At 37.8% G+C, this 21,805-nt stretch overlaps 1 protein-coding gene across 4 annotated transcripts in view; it reads right to left on the bottom strand.

The window, feature by feature from the left end:
- Positions 1-21,805, bottom strand: part of Cfap61 (cilia and flagella associated protein 61) — a 283,555-nt gene that overhangs the window by 173,020 nt on the left and 88,730 nt on the right. For all 4 annotated transcript variants that reach the window (XM_047537641.1, XM_047537646.1, XM_047537643.1 and 1 more), the window contains exons 14-17: positions 15,431-15,557; positions 11,427-11,504; positions 5,389-5,595; positions 2,319-2,453 (exon numbers count right to left, since the gene is read on the bottom strand). In XM_047537641.1, the coding sequence (XP_047393597.1) occupies positions 2,319-2,453; positions 5,389-5,595; positions 11,427-11,504; positions 15,431-15,557 (547 nt within the window). The remainder of the gene's footprint in view (positions 1-2,318; positions 2,454-5,388; positions 5,596-11,426; positions 11,505-15,430; positions 15,558-21,805) is intronic.

The following is a 21,805-nucleotide window of genomic DNA, read 5'->3' as shown; positions in this document are numbered from 1 at the left end:
CTCTGAGAAGACAGCAAACTGAAATGACCAAGGAAAAGGTTATTAAAGAGAAGAAGTGATTTCAAATCATAGCAACATGGGAAGCAATGATAGGATCATTTCTAATGAAACAAAATGTTTTTTCTGTCATTCTCCCTACTTGGAGCTCTAGCTCCACTCAAAGTGACCCAACTCTGGAAATTCCAGGGGCAATGGGAGGGAACAGGAAGGAGCTCCTGCATGTTCAGAAAAGCGTGCTCTTGCTCCTTGCCACTATTCCATATGCCTCTCCTTCAGCTCCAGCAGCCCCACTCATGCCTCCAGAGGGCTGGCTGAAGGCACAGGAACCATGGCCACCACGAATGCATGCCTCATTCCTCTGGTCTTCTATGCTTGAGGGTTTCTCAGCATTTCACTGTCCTACAAAAGGATAGCATTTCTCATCTTGACCTCGATATGATACAGAAGCTGCGAAACAGTATGCTTGGTGAATCCATGTACTTTTTACTACCAGCCCCTTCTAGAATTGGCATGACTCCATAGAAGTTGTATTTCAGTGACAGATACAGCATGTAGACACCCTCTTTGACCCCCAAGGCTCAGTCTGTGCATTAAACTTGTGGATGTGGTTCTCATCCCCAAGGAGTCCATTCCCAGGATGTTCACATATAAACAGACCACCTGGTCCTCCAGATGGACTGGTGCATGTTTCATCTCTATAGTGCAGTGTACCTTACTATGTCTGACCTATGGATGCAAAGATAGGTATCTAGGGTTTGTTCCAAAATGATATAGGAGGAAGGGAAAGTGAGTGAGGAGAAAGAAGATTCAAAATTGACCAAGAGTGGAAAATCATTGCTGCTGGGTGTTGAGTTTTGTGCTACTCAAGGTGTGGTCTGGGACATATGTGCCTGTGTGCTGTGACTGGTCTTTAAGACATACGTATAGAGATTGAGAGAAGCATTCAGAAGCCTTTATAGTCATTTGATAGAATAATTCTGTGTCTGTAAAATCTAATATAAAATAATTGGACTTGAATCTTTGTCTGTCTTTGCTTTTTAAACTCTTTTTTTCCAGGAATTCACTTTTCAAAAAACTGTCACTATGAGGATTGTACACTTAAAAAGAAAGAAAGTAAAGAAAGAAAGAAAGTGGAAAGATGACTATCTTGAAAAGATTGAGAAGCCCTGCTTTATGTAATTCTCTTTATCTTTGTATCTGCTTGCCTTTTTCCACAATAAAATGTCAAAAGAAAAAAAAAAGAATTGCTATTTGTTATCAGTCTCAAAATTTACAATTCATCAGAATATAAATGAATTGATTTTATTTTACAAATACAAAGATAAATGTAGGACTTAACAACCTCAGTTACCCAAGGGGGGCTGCCTCTAAGATGGGCCTGGTGGCAGCCCCCTCCCCCAGGCTGCCACACAGGGTGGGGTGGAGGGCAGGAATGACAGTGAGACCATGAGCTTGCTACAGAACTGAGCACCACATCCCGCTCTGATGAGCAGCTCCTTGGCTTAACATTTGGAATGTTTAAACTTTCACTTTTCTTTTTTCCTCTCTGACAAAAGACACATCTTAGCCCAAGGAGAGTTTTTTTTTTTTTTTTTTCTCTCTTAATTTTTAAGTGGAAATGGGTATGAAAACTACAAACCCATGTTAGTCAACTTGACACAATTATGGTTTCTGGTTAAGAAACTGAAAACAGTTGTCTATAGGTACACACGTACATTTCCATTTAAAATGGCATCCAGTCCCTTTTCCTATTCTGGTCATAACACCAACATCCCAGAGCCATTCGTTTTAAGGTCAAAAACTCCTGTGACCCCAGGGCAGCTAATATGTTCCTGTTAATCATCCTTACTCCCCACAGAGGAGTTTAGAAAAAAACAGCTTAAGACTCAAACATCTTGAAAGCAGCCAGCTCTGTTTTCTCCATCAGCTTTGTCCTAACAGCAAAAGACCACTTAATGCCTTGAAAGCAAAACATCGATTGGAAGAGGGAATCTGCTTTTGAGGAAGGGGAAAGAAAATGAAAATATGCTGGGAGGGTGACTGTAGGCCATTTGTCCTGGGACACAGCAGCACGTGGGGTGTCCCCACTGTGTCCCCCAGTGGGATCATGCGGCTACTGTTTCAGGCTTACCGTGAAATAACCACTTGAGGGGAAAGGCTGCAGGGAGCCTTTGCAGGGCGCCGCCTGTAAGGGTATGAGCGCCAGGTTCCCTGTAATTAAGAAGCAGCCTGCTCCCGCGAAGACAGTGCTGCCACCCCATCTGCCAAGCCCGCGGGAGCTGGCACCGCGCCTCCCTGCCTGCCGCCCTGCTACCCACCGGATCCTTGGAGACCGCCTTTGATGGAGCGTTTATGCCAAGCTTTTCCAGAGGATAGACAATCTGTCGTCGTGGTCGCACGGGAACCAAGTAATGAAGGGCAGATGTCAGGGAGTGGGCGTAGGGGTTCTGGAACTGAAAGACAGCAATCTATATTTTAGGGGAGAGAATGTCAGAGAGGCGCAGCACAGATGTCTGCGTGCAGCTTTACAAATACAAAACTCTTAACTCGGCCAAGTCGGAGAGGGGGAAAAAATCAGCAAATAAACAAACATACTCTTCGAGCAGAGGAATGAATTGTAGATAATGCCTGACACTAATGAAGATAATTACGAGAGTAATTACATTACTATCTCTGTGGGAATGACAGATAAACAAGTGGTTTGGTTTATGGGATTTTTCAGTACAAGTATTTTCCCCAGGAGGATGCTCTTCTCCATAGTGATCATGAATCAGCTTGATTTGACCCCATTAAGTTGTGTTATCTGTGTCCTGTTAACCTTTGTGTGTTTGGCACAAGCTGCTTTAAGAAGACACGTAGATAAAAATGCCATTGCAGAGTGACTGAACAAGACAATGTGAAAATTTTCCTGTTTATGAAAGTCACTCCCAGAGACTTCAGATGGACTCTTGTGGATAAAACAAGTGTTAGAACAAAAAGATAAAACTGCAAAGTGGGGTAGGGTGGGGGAGGTAGATCATATTATTTTGACTTATACTAAATTATGATTAAGATTTATGTTTGTTGAAATGAACTCTGATAAATCAAGTTTTAGAACAAGGTTTTAAATATTAATTTTCTCTAGTTTTTAAAAATTGGCAGAGAAAGCTAAAAATGGTGATTTTTATTTCTCTCATGTATGAATTCTTAGAAATTTTGGTAAAACCAACACAGGGTATAGTAACCGTTTAAACCTCAAGAGTCAAACTGTGAAGCCAAAACTCTGAATGATGCATTTATTGAATTTAAGCAAGAAAGCTAAAAAAAAAAAAAAAAAAAAAAAAAAAAAAAAAAAAGTAAAACTGAACTGCAGATATATCTTAATAAATAAGATAATTTATGAATCACTTATTTGCAGCTCTACACATAACCCTGGCATTTCTAAGAGCTTCTACAGGGATTCTAAAATCATTCACCAATGAACCTCATTCCTTAACTTTACAAACTGAAAATCAACTCAGGAATCTCTAGCCAGAACTCTGTCTTTGTGTCACTGAATTTCTCTCAATGCATGCCCTTACAGAAGGTATAAAGAAAACCATTCTCATAATTCAAGCCAAAAAAGCTCAAATTTACTATAGTCAACCAGGGATTTACAGTAGAATTTAGGAACTCTTACCAAATTGTTTGGAGTTGCTTCTTACACTTGTTTCAAATATATATGCATAAATCAACTGAAAGTGCAAACTGAGAGGAAATCAGTTTCCAAATGTGTTTCCACAGCCTATATGATAGTGCCTAACATAGCCCTAACTCTATACCATTGTGGTAAATAAACATTCAATGAAATGCCCAAGGCATTATTTTTATTATGGATGCAAATGGGCTTTCTCCAACACAGTACATCTGAATGAATGAAATAATGGCACACACAGCAATATCATGAATAAAAGCTAAAAATTTAATATCACATCCTGAAGGTCACACAATTGGCGTTTGGCCAAGTGTAAAGTGAAAAGAAATTGTGCAGGACCAGAATTTTCTGGTAAAACTGTTACCTTCCCATTTCATTAAGTTCAAATCTAGGGTGATCATATTGCTATCTGGCTGCATTTTGAAAGAAAAAAAAATCTCTAAAGCAGAGTCTCCATCTCCCTAAAAAATCTTTTCTATATTTCTTCTTCTTTCTTTCCCATTCCTTTTACACCTCTCCAACAGGGTTTTGTTCAATAAGGTACACTGTCATAATTATTGTGTGTATGTGCTAACACACTCTAGATTATTTAATAAAATGTTTGATAAATAAGATCATCCTGAAATCCACCGAGTCCTTTGTGAGAACTAAGAAGAAATGTGACAATGTCAAGGATTCTGGGAAGAACACAGGAAAGGGTGAGGTCACGAATGGAATCTGATGGAATAACTTCTAGCCAGTCTAGTATTAAAGCCTATCACCCCTTGAAAGGACAAATGCTGCCAATGATTGAGGGAATAATTTTCAGGGAATAAACCCTTGGGAATCCAGCTAAAATGGGCACTTGCCTATGGAACAACCAGGACACCTAACATAAGAGAGGGAGGGAGAAAGTGTGTGTGTGTGTGTGTGCGTGTGACTTCTAGGCACTGGGGGTACAACTTGGGACAAACACGCCTATCTTTATGGTAAGTTGTACCCTCCTAGCCACTGGAATGTGCAGGATATGAAAATAGAATGAGTTCGTTTTTAGTGCACATATATCCAAAATGTATATGCATCAGATCAGTATTTATTATGATGGCATTATTCTACACAAGTATAACAAGTATTACGTGGATTTACTACATGTAATTTATTACATATATTTACATGTATTTACTACATGTATTTATTACATGTATTTACTACATAATGTTTACAATAGGATCATACATCTCCACTTTTTATCCATTACTTTTATGGCATGGTTATAAAACTTACTTTGAATGCTGTGTATAGCACACCAATCTTACAGGATAGAACTAATTTATTCTATTTATTCATTACTAAAATGTTCTTTGCTTGGAGAACAATAGGATCATTTTGGCATTGCACTAATGTACCATAAGACATAATTTGATTTTCATGTCTCTTAGAACATTTTTGCATAGTTTTTAGTCTCTGTTTTGTCAATAGAGAAAAGCCAGCAAATTGCTCTACTAATGATATTGGTTGCTATTATTTTGAAAATTCAAAACTTTCTGGATATTCATTGTAGGGTAAGAAAAGGGCCAAACTCAATATGGTCACTGGAAATTCTGATCCATGTTATCAAACTCAGATCCATGTTATGGTCAAAATCCATCAAGATAGGAATGAATGAAATAATGGCACACAACAGGAATGACATTGTGAATGCTGATCTACTGGGAAAGTGAATAATACTCTCTTACCTTGCCTTCCCTGGGTTGTGGGTAAACAGGGTAGTATAGACAGGATTTATAGCTTAAGCGAAGGATCTCCTTCAGAAAAAACTTGGTATAGTGCCGAAAAATAGGGTTCAGGGCAAAGTGATGCAAGTGGCCGTGTTCTTCCCGCTGGTGGTGACTGAAATAGATGAAATCTTCAATATTGAAATGGGACCGTATGTATTCTACGTCCTAAAGAAGAGGCAGAGAAAGAGTGTTTTAAACAATATCCATTAAAAATTACTGTAGTGTCTTTTTCTCCCATTAATTGTTTTTTTTTTTATTTTTTACAGGACTGCATTTTGATTCATTGTACACAAATGGGGTATATTTTTCAGTTCTGTGGTTGTGCACGATGTAGTCACACCATTCGTGTAATCATACATGTACATAGGGTAATGATGTCTGTCTCATTCCACCATTTTTCATACCCCCCTCTCATTTCCTTCTACATAAAGTTCCTCCATTCTTCTAACCATCTTGTCTTCATGAGTTTTTTTTTTACATTAAAAGCAGTATGCTATTGTGCATGTATCACAATGCATCCCAGTTTTATAAAAAACTCTAATACACCAATCAAATAAATAAATAAATAAATAAACAGAAAGAAGACCAATAGAGTAGAGGAAGGAAGTTGGGGGAGGGAGAAAGGAAGGGAGAGAGGAAGTACTCGGGTTGAAATGGAGAAAACCACATTATGTGCATTTATGAATATGTCAAAATAAACCCTACTATTATATATAACTGTAGTGCACCAAAAAGTTTTTTAAAAATTTAAAGTGATGTTTCCTGAAAGTTACTTGTTCTGATGGCTTGTTTGGGGGGGGGGGGGAGGAAACACAGCTTTGGAGTTTGTTCCTTATACTCATGGTTGCCATTAAGTGGAGAGCTCTGAGCCGGTCACTGGTCAGGTAGCAGAACAGTAGCCCTTATCCCTGTTGAACACCATGAGTGCACACTAGTCAGCACAAGAGACTGAGCATGTGAGTTATTCAGGAATCAGACAAACAGACACACTTGCATGCCTGGATGTCACTATTCACCTGTTATCTTGGAAATGTGCCATTCCAAAGTCACATACTTTAACTGGCACAAGTAGCTAGTCTGTGAGGTTGGGCCTCATCCAGGGTATTCCTAACTTTCTATATCTCATATATAATAGTTTTATATAATAGACAGTAATTTAAAGGACTCCTGAGTGTTTATATGGAAAATGAAATATCAGACATGCTACTTCTGTTTCTAGGGGTTGGGTTCTGGGGCACACCCTTTGTCTCCCTATACTGCATCGGGAACTAGGGGCTCATCTGTGCTAGCTGTGCACTGGGTCAACCCATTTTGCTTCACTTTCCAGCATGTGTACTGTTGGAGGTATAGAGTGGAGGGGAGCAATCCAAAGTACATATGACTCTTTCTGGTGACGAAGCCTATTGAATGCAAAATCAAACATAGTAAAGAAACTTGAAATGTAGAAAAAACAAATTAAATGCAGACTGAAAAACTGTGAGTTAGATTTCCTCATTTTCCCCAGGAAAATTGTTTTAAGAAGCACATTTTCAAGAAGAGAAATTGGAGAATGCATGGAACTTGATTTATTCTGTGATCACCAAGGCTGGTAATAGCAATTTCATGAAAATTGTCAGTACTGTAGTAAAGACTCCCTCAAGGTCCCTTGTCTTTCAGTTCCTGCACAAAGCACAGAAGAAATGGGGCTTGGGGTAACCAGGCCAGTGTTGGACCAGAGGGTAATTCTGGCAACCTTTCAATCTGCATTGTCTCTGCATCAGCCTTTATACCATAAGAACTTTCTTTAATTACCAAGGAGACATCCCTCATTATAAAATAAAAGAGTAGTAAGTGTAAGACTGAGAAATAATTGAAAAGTAAGAAGCAAAGAGCCAATAAAGGTTATTAGCTAAAAACAGCAGATGGGCAATGTGCATCTAATTTTCCTTCCATCCCAAATCCCTTAAAAATAAAAAAACATATATTTTTTAAATAATTGGGGTTTAGTGGATGGGGACAAAACTTTAAAAATGGAAAGACACTCTCATACTAGGCTAAACCTTGCTATCTTGGGTCACTTTGGGGTCCCTGCCTGCCTGCTTGTACTATCTTCAAGCACAGAAGAGGAGGCCAGACAATGGTTATCTTCCTCCGAATTAGACAAAGAGGACAGGTAGCCCTGCCAGTGACAGGAGAGAATCCATGGAGAAACACATAAACACAACTGCCAACCAAGCACATGCCAGCCACCCATACTGACAATTTAATTTTTCATTCATGACATAGATTTTTGAGGAAAAATGACTAAAGCAAAAACCAGAATGGAGAAGCATATGACTTGCAACAGAGGAAACAGATTATTCAGAGAACAGGGAAGAGATTTTTTTAAAATTGTACATAATGCTTTCAGAGGTACCAAAAAGGATCTTGCATATAAAAAACAAACATGTTGATACCAAAGGAAATGATTTAAAAAAACAAGGAAGAGATATGAAAGTTAAATATATGAATTCTGGAATAAAAATTCCAACAGAAGACTTGGATAATAGAATAAACATGACTGAAGACTGAATTAGGGATTAAGAAGACAAAATCAAAGAAAATTTTTAAAATGATGAGTAAGAAATAAAAGATTATCTATGTTAAAGGTTAACATTGAAGAATCAATTCAAAGGATTCAATATCTACCTAAAGAGCAACTTAAGAAAAATGGAGACAATGGAGGGGTAGAAATATAATGAAAAAACAGAAAAAAATTTTCCCAAAAGAGGGATAAGATATTTCTTGATATAATTTTAGAATTTCTGGTATAAAAGAAAATCTAATTCTCAAAAAGAGATTAAATACATTATTTACAAAGGATCAAGAATTCAGTCACCATTAGACTATATTTTATCATTGACACTGGATACTGAAAGATAATGAGGGTATAAATTTCAACATCCTGATGATAAATAATTAAAATGATAACTTTATGTAACCAAATGAGTATTTTAGTGTGAAGAAAAAATGAAAATGTCTCACATATGTATGGACTAGGTGAACTTACTACCTCTTTAAGAGAATAAATCAAAGATACATTTAATTTAAAAAAATTAATGTAAGAAAAAAGATAATATATAATACATATTACAGTTTGGATCCGGACTATTCCCCAAAGGTTCGTGTGTTGAAGTCTTGGTTCCGAGCTGGTGGCACTATTAGCAGGAGTGGGGGTGGGGTATGGAATTTAGGAGGTAGGATCTAGTTAGAGGTAGTAGGTCACTGGGGGTGTGCCTTAAGGTTATATTTTGTCCCCAGTTCCTTCCTTTCCCTCTCTCTTCCTTTTTCCTCTACCCACCAGCTTCTTGGCTGCCATTTGGTGGCTCTACACATTTTCCACTACACATTCCCCATTGTGATATTCTGCCCTACCACAGGCCCAGAAACAATGGAGGCAAATGACCATGGACTAAAATCTCTGAAACCATGAACCAAAACAAATCTTGCCTCCTTTAAATTGATTTTCTCAAACATTTTGTCATAGCAATGGGAAACTGACCATGTCACATGTGTATCTAGGGATGGGGATGTAGTTTGGTGGTAGAGTTCTTGCCTAGCACATGCAAGGCCCTGGGTTTGATCCCCAGAACCACAAGTCAAAGCCATAAGAATATCTCAATAAATACCAAAAACCCATTTGATAAAATCAATGTGTTCATAATAAAAACATTTAATACGCTAAAGATATAAGAAAGTTTATTTAATTTGATATCTCTAAGACATCTATAGCAAATATTCTAAGTGGAGGAAAATATGGAATAATCCCATTAAAATAAAAAAAAAAATCCCACAAAAATAGCTACTATTTTTAATGTTGTTACAGTCATATGCTAAAATTGCAAAAAGAAATAAGATAAATATTAGAAAGGAAGGTCAAAGATGGCTAACATGATAGTATCTCCTTTCCCACATGTTCTTCCACAAAATGCCCTTGCCACACTCCCATCAAGGGGTAGAATCCACTCCATCCTTGAATCTGTGCATGCCCTCTAACTCCTTAACCAACAAAATATTTAGGAAGTGATACTGTGTCTGGAAAAAGAATCTATTGCAAAACTTTGAGTGCTAGTAAGAGACTTCAGAAAGGTGGTTAGATATAAGACCAAAATACAAAAATTAGTAGTTATCCCAACTCTAAAATAAGTACTTAGAAAATGCAATAAGAAAAAGTGCTTATTTATAATACAAAGAAAAAAAATCATAAAATCCATATAAATAAATCATAAATGTCCAAGACTGTACTGGGGCAGAGTCTCAGCAGGAAACAGATGGCCCATTCAAGTTAGAATAATTAGAGGTGGTTTTAACAAAGGAAACATTTACGAGAATGGGGCAGGGTGTAGGGAAATTAGTAGGGATGGTGCAGCAGCAACTGCAAGTTACTACTAGCCTCGGTGGGTGGCAGGGGAGGAGGATGTGCTGTAGGAATCCACAAAGAGAACATCCTGGAGAAGAGGCCACCTTGATAGAGCCAGGGGATTCAGTGGAGATAACAGCTAGTTGCAGGCATCCCAATCTCAGTGTCCTCAACCTCCTCCAGTCAAGGTTTCCCACTGGCCAAATGCAACTGGAAGCCAAAAAGCACAGGCAATATGATGTTGTCCATTCAGTTTGGTTTCCAGGGACAGAACAAGGTGGAAAAAAAGGTACAGAGTTGGCCTGCACAGTAAACAAAATATCTGACTGTATTGGTTCGTATTCCATTGTTAAAACACCTGATGATGGGTGATTTATTTATTGATTGATTGGTACTGGGGATTGAACCCAGGGGCACTTTAGCACTGAGCTACATCAAGTTTGGGTACTTTACAGTGAGGTTTATTTACTCACCATTTTGGAGGCTTAAAGTCCAAGACCAGATGGCTCCACTGATTCAGACTCTAGTGAGGGCTTAAGGGCGAATGATATAGTGAATGTGTCCAAGAGGAAGGGAGGCATTCACATTAAATAAATAAATTAAAACAAGAACTGGAAGACATGAAGGGGAGAGGAAAGGCCAGTCTCGATCTTTTTATAACAACTTACTCTTATGAAAACTACCTGTGGTCTCCCCAAAACTACTTAATGCCTTTGGAGGGTTTCTCAATGACCTATCAATCTCTTGCTAGGCCCCTCTTCTTAGAGGTCTTACCACTTCTTAATATTGTCATGCTGGGGAAAGCATGACATATGAATCTTTGGGGGACACATTTAAACCATATCAAAACCATAGTAGAGGCACAAAAAGTCACAAAACTTTTCTGAAGAACCCAGAGTCAAACAGGAAGTAATGTTCCCAGGGGTAGGTCTAGTATTTTACCAATGTTGATTGTTCCTAAATTGTTCCATAAAATCAACATAGGCACAGAAAAAAATCATAATAAGTATTAGAAGGTTTATCCGGAAGAGTATGAAATATCCAAGAAAAATTGAGAACATTTAGAGAAAGAAGGCAAATGAAAGAAGACTCCCCTACCAGAACTCAAAGTACATGATAATGCAACTAGGCATCAACAAACAAATCCATAGTTAGAACAGAGCTTAAAAATTGACACAGGCACATGGAAATTTAACAAATGTAAAGGCTGGATTTTAAATCAGCAGGGAAAGAATGAAACACTTGGAGTATTTCAGAGTAACAGTACATTGGGGAAAATATAAAAATTCATGTAATTAAGTATAAGAAAGAATGCTAGAAAGGATAAATGACTATGGTAGTAGTAATCTTTTGGAGGGAACGGTGGGAATTTTTTTTTTCATGTGTGTGGTAGGTTATTTGAATTTTTAGAATGAGAACGTTTTCATGTACTTTTTGTAATATTCCAAATATCTTGAATTGAAAAAAAAATGGGAGATTTGAAAGGCTACTAAGTGGAATGCAAACTGATGATGATACATTAAATAGGTGAAAATAAAGCTTAAGTGGTAGCATTGTGTGCTAATTCATGAAATAAAGAATCATGATCAAGGAAAATAATAGCCATTTCACAAGTTACCATTTCATTTCTGATCACTGCAATACCAACTATTTGTTCAGCAACTTCAGCTACAAATGTCTGCATTGGTGTTCCATCCTGAAAAGATAAACATGTATTTTAAGATCCTTAGAAGTATCAGAATCAATGTTTCTGTGAGCATTAAATTGTAAGTCCATGATCACGAACCCACAAGCCATGAGTACTTAACAATGACAGACAGATCCAACATCTATCAACATTTACTTTGGGCTGGTATCAAGGTAAGTGCCCTCCTTCTCACCTCAACTATAAGTATTATTATTAATCTCTTTATTTATGATAAAATGTGCTTGGCAGGCGATTGCAAGATCTCCGGCTCATAAGGAATAAATCTATGATTCAAACTCCATTTCTTTTTATTCAGAATCTGCTCTATATCAATAGTTTCCCAATTTTTTCATCCTAGAACCTCTACACACCAAGAACTCCAAAGAGCTTCGGTTTATATACATATAGTATCTATCACCATTTTCTGCATTAGAATTTAAAACAGAGAACAACTGGAATTTATTTATTAATTTTTTAATTTACCGATAAAACAAAATTTAAACTATTATTTTACTGAAAATAGTATGTTGCATATTAACTGAAAATATTTTTAATTTAAAAAACTACATATTCCAAAACAAAAAATTCTTAAAAATTGAACTGTTTTCTGTTTTTGCAAATTTCTTTAATGTTTGGCTTAACAAAAAATAGCTAGATGGTCATTTTTGCTCCTGCGGTCATTCAGTTGCAATATATTGTTTTAGTTGAAATATACAAAAAATAATTTGTCTTTACAAAGATATGTAGTTGGAAAAGGAAGAAGTATTTAAATAATTTTCAGATAATTATGGATATTCTGTGATACTCCACCAAAATTTAGCAATGCAGTGTTTTAGAGATAAGTTCCAATGTAGTATCTGAAACCATATCAATGAACATTGATACTTTTATGTTAAAATCCATCAGTCTTTTGCACTTTGGATGACTCTTTTACCCATGCATGTTTCTCCAACATCATGCATTGTTTATCCAAAAACTATTGGTTCTCCAAGTTTGACGATTTTCCAAATATTGATTTAGTTAAAAACAAATATCAAAACATCACATTCATCAATATCACCATTAGTTTCATCAGAAAAAGTCTTATATATATATATCGGGAAACTGTCAAACTCACAATGGCAGATACTGGTTCCTCTAAATTCTATAGTTCTTTTTCTTGATTGGATTATATCACAGGGTGCAAATGCTGTCAGTTGTTGTCTTGGTATAACAAGCTTATCTCATTCATTTTTAAGAAATGTCTGCCAACTACCCACATCCAAAAATCCTGTATTTTGTCTGCCAGTTTTTCTTTCAAGTAAAAATGGTGTTCCATGAAAAATGACAGCTGGTTCAACATGCAATTCAAGCAACTGCAGAAATGCTTTTTCTTGAAACAACCTACATGCTTCAGGATACAACAGAAGTGCTTCATGCACATTTCTCTTGTTGTCACAAAGAATATTAAAAACACATGGACTTAAAGGTTTTAATAATTTTATTGCCTCATGAAGAATATTTGAATATTGTTTAGTGGAATTGGATTTTTTTTAAATTAAATTTGTAATTGAGATAATTGTAGACTTACACATGCAGTTTTAAGAAATAATACAGAAATTCCTTATATACATTGCCCAGTATCCCCTAATGATAACATTTTACAAAACTACAATAAGACAAGCAGGAGATGACATTGACTCAAGTGTGTTCATATGTGTATTGAGTTCTACATAATTTTATCTCCTATATAGGTTTGTGCATTTATCACAACCATGGTATTGAATAGTCCCAATACCACAAAAATCCCTTGAGTTTCCCTTTCATAACTATACCTATCTCTCTCTGCCTTTCCCCTGCCCTAAACTTTGGCAACACATAATCTGTCCTCCATTTCTAAAATTTTATCATTTCAAAATGTCACATGAATGGAATCATATAGTACATAGCCTTTAGGGATTGGGGCTTTTTTCCCCACTTAGAAAAACACTCTGGAGATATATATAAGTTAAAACATGAATTTGCAGCTCATTCCATTTGTTTCTGTATAGTATCCCATGGTGTGAATGTGATACAGTTTTTTTTTTAACCACACATCTGTTGAAGAATATCTGAGATGATTCCAACGGCTGTGGACATTTATGTATAAGTCCTCATTTCTCTGGAACGAATGTCCAGGAGTAAAATTGCTAGGTCAAATGATAATTATATTTGTTTGTTTGTTTGTTTTTTAAGAAAATCCAACATGTTTCACAAGGTGGCTGCACCATTTAGCAATTCCACATATGAATGATCCAATTTCCCCATATCCTCACCAACATTTAATGGTGTCATTATATTTTGCTTTAGCCATTTTGACAAGCATGCAGTGATATCCCCTAGTAGGTTTCCTTTTCTGTTGAAAGTAATACAGGGAGGTGAAGAGTTCCATGACCAATAGGACATTTGTTGTCACTGCCTTGATTCCTGTTAAGGTGCCAACTCTTTTACCCATCCTCATTTTTGAATAGTCAGTGTAAATGTCAATAAAGTGGAAAAGGAATATAATTTAATTCTCTTATTATGAAAATAGCTTTTACCTCATAGAACCACTGAAATTTTATGACTTGGAGACCACCACTCCCCCCAATAGCAAGGTTCCCTAGACCACACTTTGAGACCAGGATTCAAAATCATACTGTTGAGAGGGGCTAGGAAGGAAGGAGCAACAAATGAAGACACGAAAAGACCAAGACAAACCAAAGCAAAAAAAAAAAAAAAAAAAAAAAAAAAAAAAAAAAAAAAAAGCTGGTGGGAAGTTTTATTTCAGTTTGATGCCTTTATAAATATTAAACATTTGTGTATGTGTCACTGTGTTTAGATGTTTGATGTCTCTCTCCTGGTGACTTAATAATTAACCAAAAAGGTTTTCCCCCAAAAAGAACCAATAATTGGGAACTCCACAGATGGCTGCAGCAGAATGAAGAAATAAATTAGGATGTATCCATGCAATGGAATTCGTCATGATATTATATGGGCGAATCTCAGAAACATGTTGTCAGAAAACAAACTGTATTGACCCACATAAATAAAGCTCAGAATAGGCATAATTAATCTCTGATCTTACAAGAAAAGGTATTAATCTGGGGGAAAAGTGCCTGAATGGAAATACAAGAGGGTCTTCTGGCTGGCTGGGGTAAGCCTATTTATTTGGTTACATGTAGTATTCAAATTTTGAAATACTTGGTTATACTTCAATAAAACTGATTCAAAATCAAATTGTAAGTGACTGCATGCTTCTCCCACTCCAAGCTTAATTCCATATTAGTTAAATTAGCTGGCATGGTCCTTAAGACAATGGTGTTAATGTGAGGACCACCGCCAGCCTGTCTTTGCCTTGGCACACACATGACTTACTGTACTAGAAAGAAGACCCAACATTTTCCACACAGGATCCTTCTCAGCCTATCCAGTCCAGAGAATTCAACCAGTTCAATAAAAGAGTCTGTCCAGGTTCATCATCCAGTAGGGTCAAAATGGGGTACCACTAAGTCTGACAACCAGTACTACTGGGTAGGCACCAGATCTCCACGAAGTCCTGAGCTACTTTTCCCTAACCACAGACAGATTCACCTTAATCTGAGGATTAAGATTTATATAGTTTATTTATACTTGTCTGCATTAAGTTCAAATTTTCCATCCCTGTGATAAAGATTTGGGGTACATGGCCGGCCCTCTTGGGCAATACCAGTGAGGAAAACAGCTTCACTTCCTTAAACTTCAATCTCTCTTTTTTTTTTTTTTTTTTTTTTTTTGTCTTGTCCCCATCTTCAAATCCCAACTTGGCTTCTCTCCACATGTGATTCTCAAACTGAAGTTCAAGGAAACTTCAGAAATGAATGTACATGGGTCAAAATGGTCCCACGGTCCCATATCATGAGGAAAGGGAGGCCACTCTGGTGACTGCAGGTACTTACAGGGTCTCTGCGAGCTTCATTGTATTGTTTTAAATCTGTCAATATGCTTTTATTGAGCATGAGGGTGCTCACAAGCTTTTCAATGCCAGAAGTGTCCATGAAAGTGGCTAATCTTATCTTAATGGACCTGGATAAGGAGAAAAAGATAATTTTGGGGGGTTAAAGTACCAAAATACGTATTTCTCCCATAAATGAAGAAAGAATGATAACATATCATACTTATATAAAATAATACCTGGAGGAGTATATATTCATTAACATTGGAATTTGATTAATTAAAAGTAACTCATTTCCTAGAAAAACTGGAAAGTACCCAAAAAAGTATAGAGAATAAGATAAAAATCAAGAATAATGCAATTTCAAAGATAATACAAGGTCATACTTGAAATGCATACAATTTAATATGCTCAGCACTATATTTCTTATTTTTTTTCACGTTATGTTAAGAAGTTAAGAAATTGCACTGTACCAGAGCTTCCTTCACAAGCATGTTCCCCAGAGAGTGTCCCCGGGCAGTATGCTCTGTAAGACCCACCTCACACTTCAAGTTTAATGTTCTGAGGTCTCCATCTTAAAACTTCTTAATAATTATATCTTTGATTTTGTGTTTTGAAGTGAAGTTAAGTGAGACAATGCAGCATGTCCAGGGTCTGTGGGTCTTTCCTCATGCATGGTTCCCACCACGTACCACCTCTCTCCATAGTGGGTTATCTCCTACATGTTCCCTGTGCTTGGCACCTTGGGCCTCCTTGCCCCTACCTCACAACTGCTGCCTCCCTCTGCTGGAGGTGACAACAGGGCTGTGTTGCTTGGGGGAGGTCCACATTCACTATCACCCTCAAGTTCCAATGAGATCCTGGTCATGGATTGAAGAGGTTCAGGGTCAGATACATGACCTGTGGAGTCTCTAGTCACACACAGGAGCTACTTTACACACTCTGATGCAGGGAGAGCCATGATGTGTTTGGCTGGTGACTCAGTGTAAAATTCTTGCCCACTCATATCATGTAGCTGGCCTTATGTTGAATTCTCTACAGTCATCAGGGTACTATGACTAAATAGGACAAGGCTATGCCCCTTAATGTTAATAAAATGAACTATTCTAATCTATTTTAACTCTTAAGTACTAAATATCTGTGCATATTTACAAAGGAAAACTACATCTATAATTAACTGGTTAAAAGATGATCAATTAGGGCTAGGGATATAGCTCAGTTGGTAGCATGCTTGCCTCATAAGCACAAGGCCCTGGGTTCAATCCCCAGCACCACAAAAAAAAAAAAAGATCAATTAATATCACCTTAATAATATTTATGAGCAATCTTTAAGTGAAAGTTAAGAACTTGATTCTGATATAACCACCTTACACCAAAATTACACCAACACTCTGCTGCGTTGAAGATGTGAATGTAAAACAGAACACAACAGTACTAGGAAAATACTTAAGAGAATTAGCAACATATGTGTTATGGTTTAGAAGTGAGGTGTCCCCCAAAAGTTCACATGTGGTACAATGCAAGAAGGTTCAGAGAAAAAAATGATTGGGTTATGAGAGCCTTACGCCAATCAGTGCATTACTCACCTGATGGGATTAATTGAGTGGTAACTGAAGGCAGGTGAGGTGTGGCTGGAGGAGGTGGGGCATTGGGGGCATGGCTTTTGGGTATATATTTGTATCTGATGAGTGGAGTTGCTCTCTCTCAGCTTTCTGATCGTCATGGGAGCTGCTTCCCTCCACTACACTCTTCTGCCATGAACCCTGAAGGAATGGAGCCTGCTGTCTATGGATTGAGACCATTGAAACTGTGAGCCCCCAAATAAACCTTTCCTCCTCTGTATTTGTTCTGGTCAGGTCCTTTCATCACAGGGGCAGAAAAGCTGACTAAAACAATATGATCACACAAAAAAATCTTGCACATTAATGGTCATAGCAGCAATAGTCATAATAGCCCACTAGTCATAACAAGCCAAATGTCTACCAATTGATGAATGCACAAAATGTGATATATACATACAATGGAATATATTAGCCATAAAGGGAATGAAGTACCAATACATATTCCAACATAGCTGAACCTTTAAAAGATTATGCTAAGTGAAAGAAGCCATAATCAAAAGGTCACATAGTGTATAATTACATTTATATGGAATGTCCAGTAGAGGCAAATTTAGAGTCAGAAAGTAGATTAGAGGTTATCAGGGGCTGAGAAGGAAAGAAATGGATGTGACTGTTTAGTAGGTATGGGGTAGCATTTGGAGTGAGGAAAATATTTTAAAACCAGATAGAGGAGTTGGCTGCATAACATAAATGTACTGAAAACCATTGACTTGTACACCTTGCACACTTTTAAGTGAATGAAATAACTCTATAAATCTGAAAAGGAAATGGAAATGCAACTTGCAGCCAAAAAATAAGCAGGTACAGTTATAAATATCAGATAAACTAGACCTTAGGGCAAAAATCAGTATGTGAACAAAGGTCTTTATTTGATATTCACTAGGAAGCTGTAACAATATCGAACCGGAAGTTTAACAGTATAGCTCCAGGACCCTGAAGGGAAAATTAACAGGGTCATAAGAATTTGACTAGTTCACCATCCTGTTGGTAGGATTTGATACACATCTATTGGAAACTAGTATCAAACAAAAGGCTTAACATACTGTGGAAGATTTGGATAAGCTTACTCTCAAGGCTACTGCATTCACAAAGTGAAACAAACCTGGTTATCTAGTGGTCTAGTTAGTGTTGTCCTTCCACAGCCCTCCATCACTGTCTTTCCTGTCTGACTTAATGGCAAATCCAAACTTCCAGTGGTTCAAACCCCCACCCTCAGCTACATTTGACTTTCTCAAATGCCTCTCTTTCAGCTGGGTTGCACTTTGGATTGTCTCTTCCTTCAAAATGCATCTAAATCCAGCCACTTCTCACAACCTTCAGTGTTTGCCCTCAGCACCATCACCTCCCACGTAGGATGTTACAACAGCATCCGCATGTGATTCCATGTTTTCACCTTTGCCCCCATAAATCCATCCTCAGCTGAGCTACCAGAGTGACGTTTATAAAATGTTAAGTTAGATATATGACCTTTCTACTCAAATCCCAGTAAGAGAAGTGTTTCTAGCCTCTTTTATGGCTCCTCTCAGAATAGTGTTTTCAAATGCATAAAATAAGACACAGGATTACAATATATGAAACAAATATGATTCAGCAGTGGTCTAATAACTACCTTAATTTTGCTGCATTGATGAGCATAAGTAATAAGTAGCAGATGTAGATATCAACAAACTGTAATGTAATGGGAAGATACCAGTGGTTTCCATGGAGGAGAAAGGGGCAGGTACTACTAACACTATGGTAGTTTGTTGTTTACTTTTACAGTGGAAGGAAATGCCAAATTCCAGTTGAATCTTTGTGAAAAATAGAAATATCACTTTTTGCCTGAATTTTACTCATGGACCCAGGTTAAGAATCCCAGCTCTTTCCCATTGTGTTCTCCCAGCGAAAACCAAAGTCATCCAGTGACTGAGAGCCCCCCGACCATAGCCCCCTCCCTTCTTCCTTTGCTCTGGAGATGCTCTGAGATCTTTTCTCTCTCTGATTCATCTCCAAATCCTTGGCTTCTTGCTTTCCCTGCTCTACATCACACATCACTAAGGTTTTCCTTAAACACATTTGACATGCTCCCTCCTCGGTTCTCACCTGAATTCCCCACTCCTTACCCCAACAGATCTACCAGCCTTGTACCCTCACTTCAACATCAAGTGTTTGCTCAAACTTCACCCTCTCAATGATATCATCTCTGACCCTGATACCCTGATTTAAAATCTGGAAACCCTGACTCTCCCATCCCCATTCTTCATTCCATTTTTTTCTGTGAACTTCCTAACTTTTTCCCCCCACCTGTTGTTCCTTCCCATTAGAACAAACCCTCATGGAGATAGGAATGTTGATCTATTTGCCCCCTGCTGCAACCCTGTGGCTAGAACAATACCTGGCACATAGTAGATGCTCAATGAACGGCTGTTAAGTAAATGGATTATGCAGCTTACCTAGAGAAGTCAGATAGCTTATTACTTGTTTGTGCTTAGTGTTACAATTGAGTTACTAAGTGTTCTGTGAGCCAGGTAATTGAATGAGCATGTGAATGTCTTCCCCCAGCAAGGTTCAAAGCTTAGATCACATTAGGGTACACTCTGAAAGCCAGGGCTCTTTCTAGCCTACTGTAGAGATGACGAGACGTTCAGTGGGACACAGGGCTGTTTCCCTGTCAAGTGCCACAAAAACACAAACATCATTTCACTCATTTCTCCATAAACATCTACTGTTGATTAGGAGACACACCTATTTTGCATTACATTGTGCAGCTCTCATGTGTTTTATTTCTATCTGCCAACACTTGAGAGTTTTCACTGGTTCCTAGAATTTCAGGAGGAAGAACAGGCAATGGCAATATGTTTCTGTCTCATTTGAGAGCTACACTGTCCAGTGTAGAACCCCTCGCCACACGTGGCTACTGAGCACTAGAAACCTGGCTGCTGAGAATTCAAATGTGCTGTAAGGACAAACTAACAATTGAGTTTTGATGACTCGGTACAAGAAAAGAATGTAAAACATATCATTAATCCTTTTGTATACTGATTACATGTTGAAATAAAATGTTAGATATAATGGGTTAAATAATAAATACTGTAATTTATTTTACCCACTTTCAAAAATCAATGTGGCTATGAGAGAATTTTAAACTGTACATGTGATCATATGTTATTTTTACCAGACAGGGCTCTTCAAATGCCTGCATTCGCTTATGAAATCTATTTTTCCAAGTTTCTAAATCAGTTCAAAAGGCAGAATGCAGGTTTAATCTACAGGTGACCCTTTTACTATAGGCTCTGAGGCAGGGCGACTGGTTGGTTCTGCCTCTTGTGCTAGGAACAGCAGTTGGAATGAGAACTGGAATGAGATGAAAACAGAAATGTGGCAACAGGTAAGTGCCCTAATTGCTTGTATACAGTAACTGACAGGAACATCTAGAAAAAGTGAAAAATGAATGTGCATCAGAGATAAATTTTCTATAAAAATGTACTTCTGTAAAATTCAGCTATTAAAATGGCATTAAGGATGGTTCATTCATTCATTCAGTTGCAAATGTTTATTACACATCTCCAGTGTGCCTGTATGCTATAGATTCATCAGGGAACAGGACCTGCCGCAATTCCTGCCTTGTGGGGCTGACCTTCTATTGATTCCAGAGCCATATTCTGAGAAGCAATTCTGAAATCCCCTAAGATTTACATCAAGTATATGAAGTTAAAAATGGACCAGGAGTTACAGAGACCTTTATCTATGTTTTAGCTATAGAAAGCTCCTTGAAAAATAAAATGACTGCTGGGCACAGTGGCACATGCCTGCAATCCCAGCAACTTGGGAGGCTGAGGCAGGAGGACTGCAAGTTTGAGGCCACCCTCAGAAACATATTGAGACTCCGTCTCAAAATAAAAAATAAAAAGGGCTAGGCATGTTGCTCAGTGGTTAAGCACCCCTGGGTTCAATCCCAGGTATCCCCCAAATTAAATAAATAGAATAAAATGACTTCAAAACAGATCTGTAAAGATGTTAGTGTTTTATTCTCACCCTATGCAATCCTTACTTAGAATGCAATTGATTTTAAAATATACATGATGTCATGTACACACGAAAAGGAGATAGTTTATTGTTAAATCAAATAGCTGTCTTCATTTCTTGCCATAGTGTCAGATAAATCAGAGTCAGAATATTCATTGAGGGCCTATAAATTGGGACTAAGACTTTCTGCAAGATGAACTTTGAATCTACTAAATAAAAATTCAAAACACAAGGTCCACTTTGCTGTCTGCACATTGACTTAGGCCTGGAAAGACTGCCAAGGATGGTGTCTCATTGGATGTATTTCAATGTGACCCTAATTGAATCTCTCCACAGACTTCAGGTAAGTTTTTCATAATCTTTCTTCTTCTGCTATAACCATGTTGATGGGCCCTGTCCCATCAACATGTAACCAGGAAGGAGAACACACTCACTTCCCTCTGCTCTGTGTATCACCTTGCCTGACCTTCCAGAAGCAACTAGCACTCAGTAAGCAGGCTGGTTTAGCCATTTTTTTCTCAAGGGTTCAGGCATGGGTCTAAATCATCTTGGCTCAGCAAGGGAGATTAGCTGTGGTTTTCTTTATCTACCCACCTGGCTTTCTCCTGTCACCAGATGCAGTAAGGATTCTTCTTTTCTAACTCTTCACTTCCCCTGGTCACCTTCATCTCCACTGATCACCTTCCTCTCTCCAGATCAATTTCACTTCCCCAGGTCACCTTCACCTCCCCAGATCACCTCCATCTCCTAGA

The sequence above is a fragment of the Sciurus carolinensis genome, chromosome 2 (assembly GCF_902686445.1).
Source record: "Sciurus carolinensis chromosome 2, mSciCar1.2, whole genome shotgun sequence".
Lineage (NCBI taxonomy): Eukaryota > Metazoa > Chordata > Mammalia > Rodentia > Sciuridae > Sciurus > Sciurus carolinensis.
This window is presented reverse-complemented; position numbering and strand designations above follow the sequence as displayed.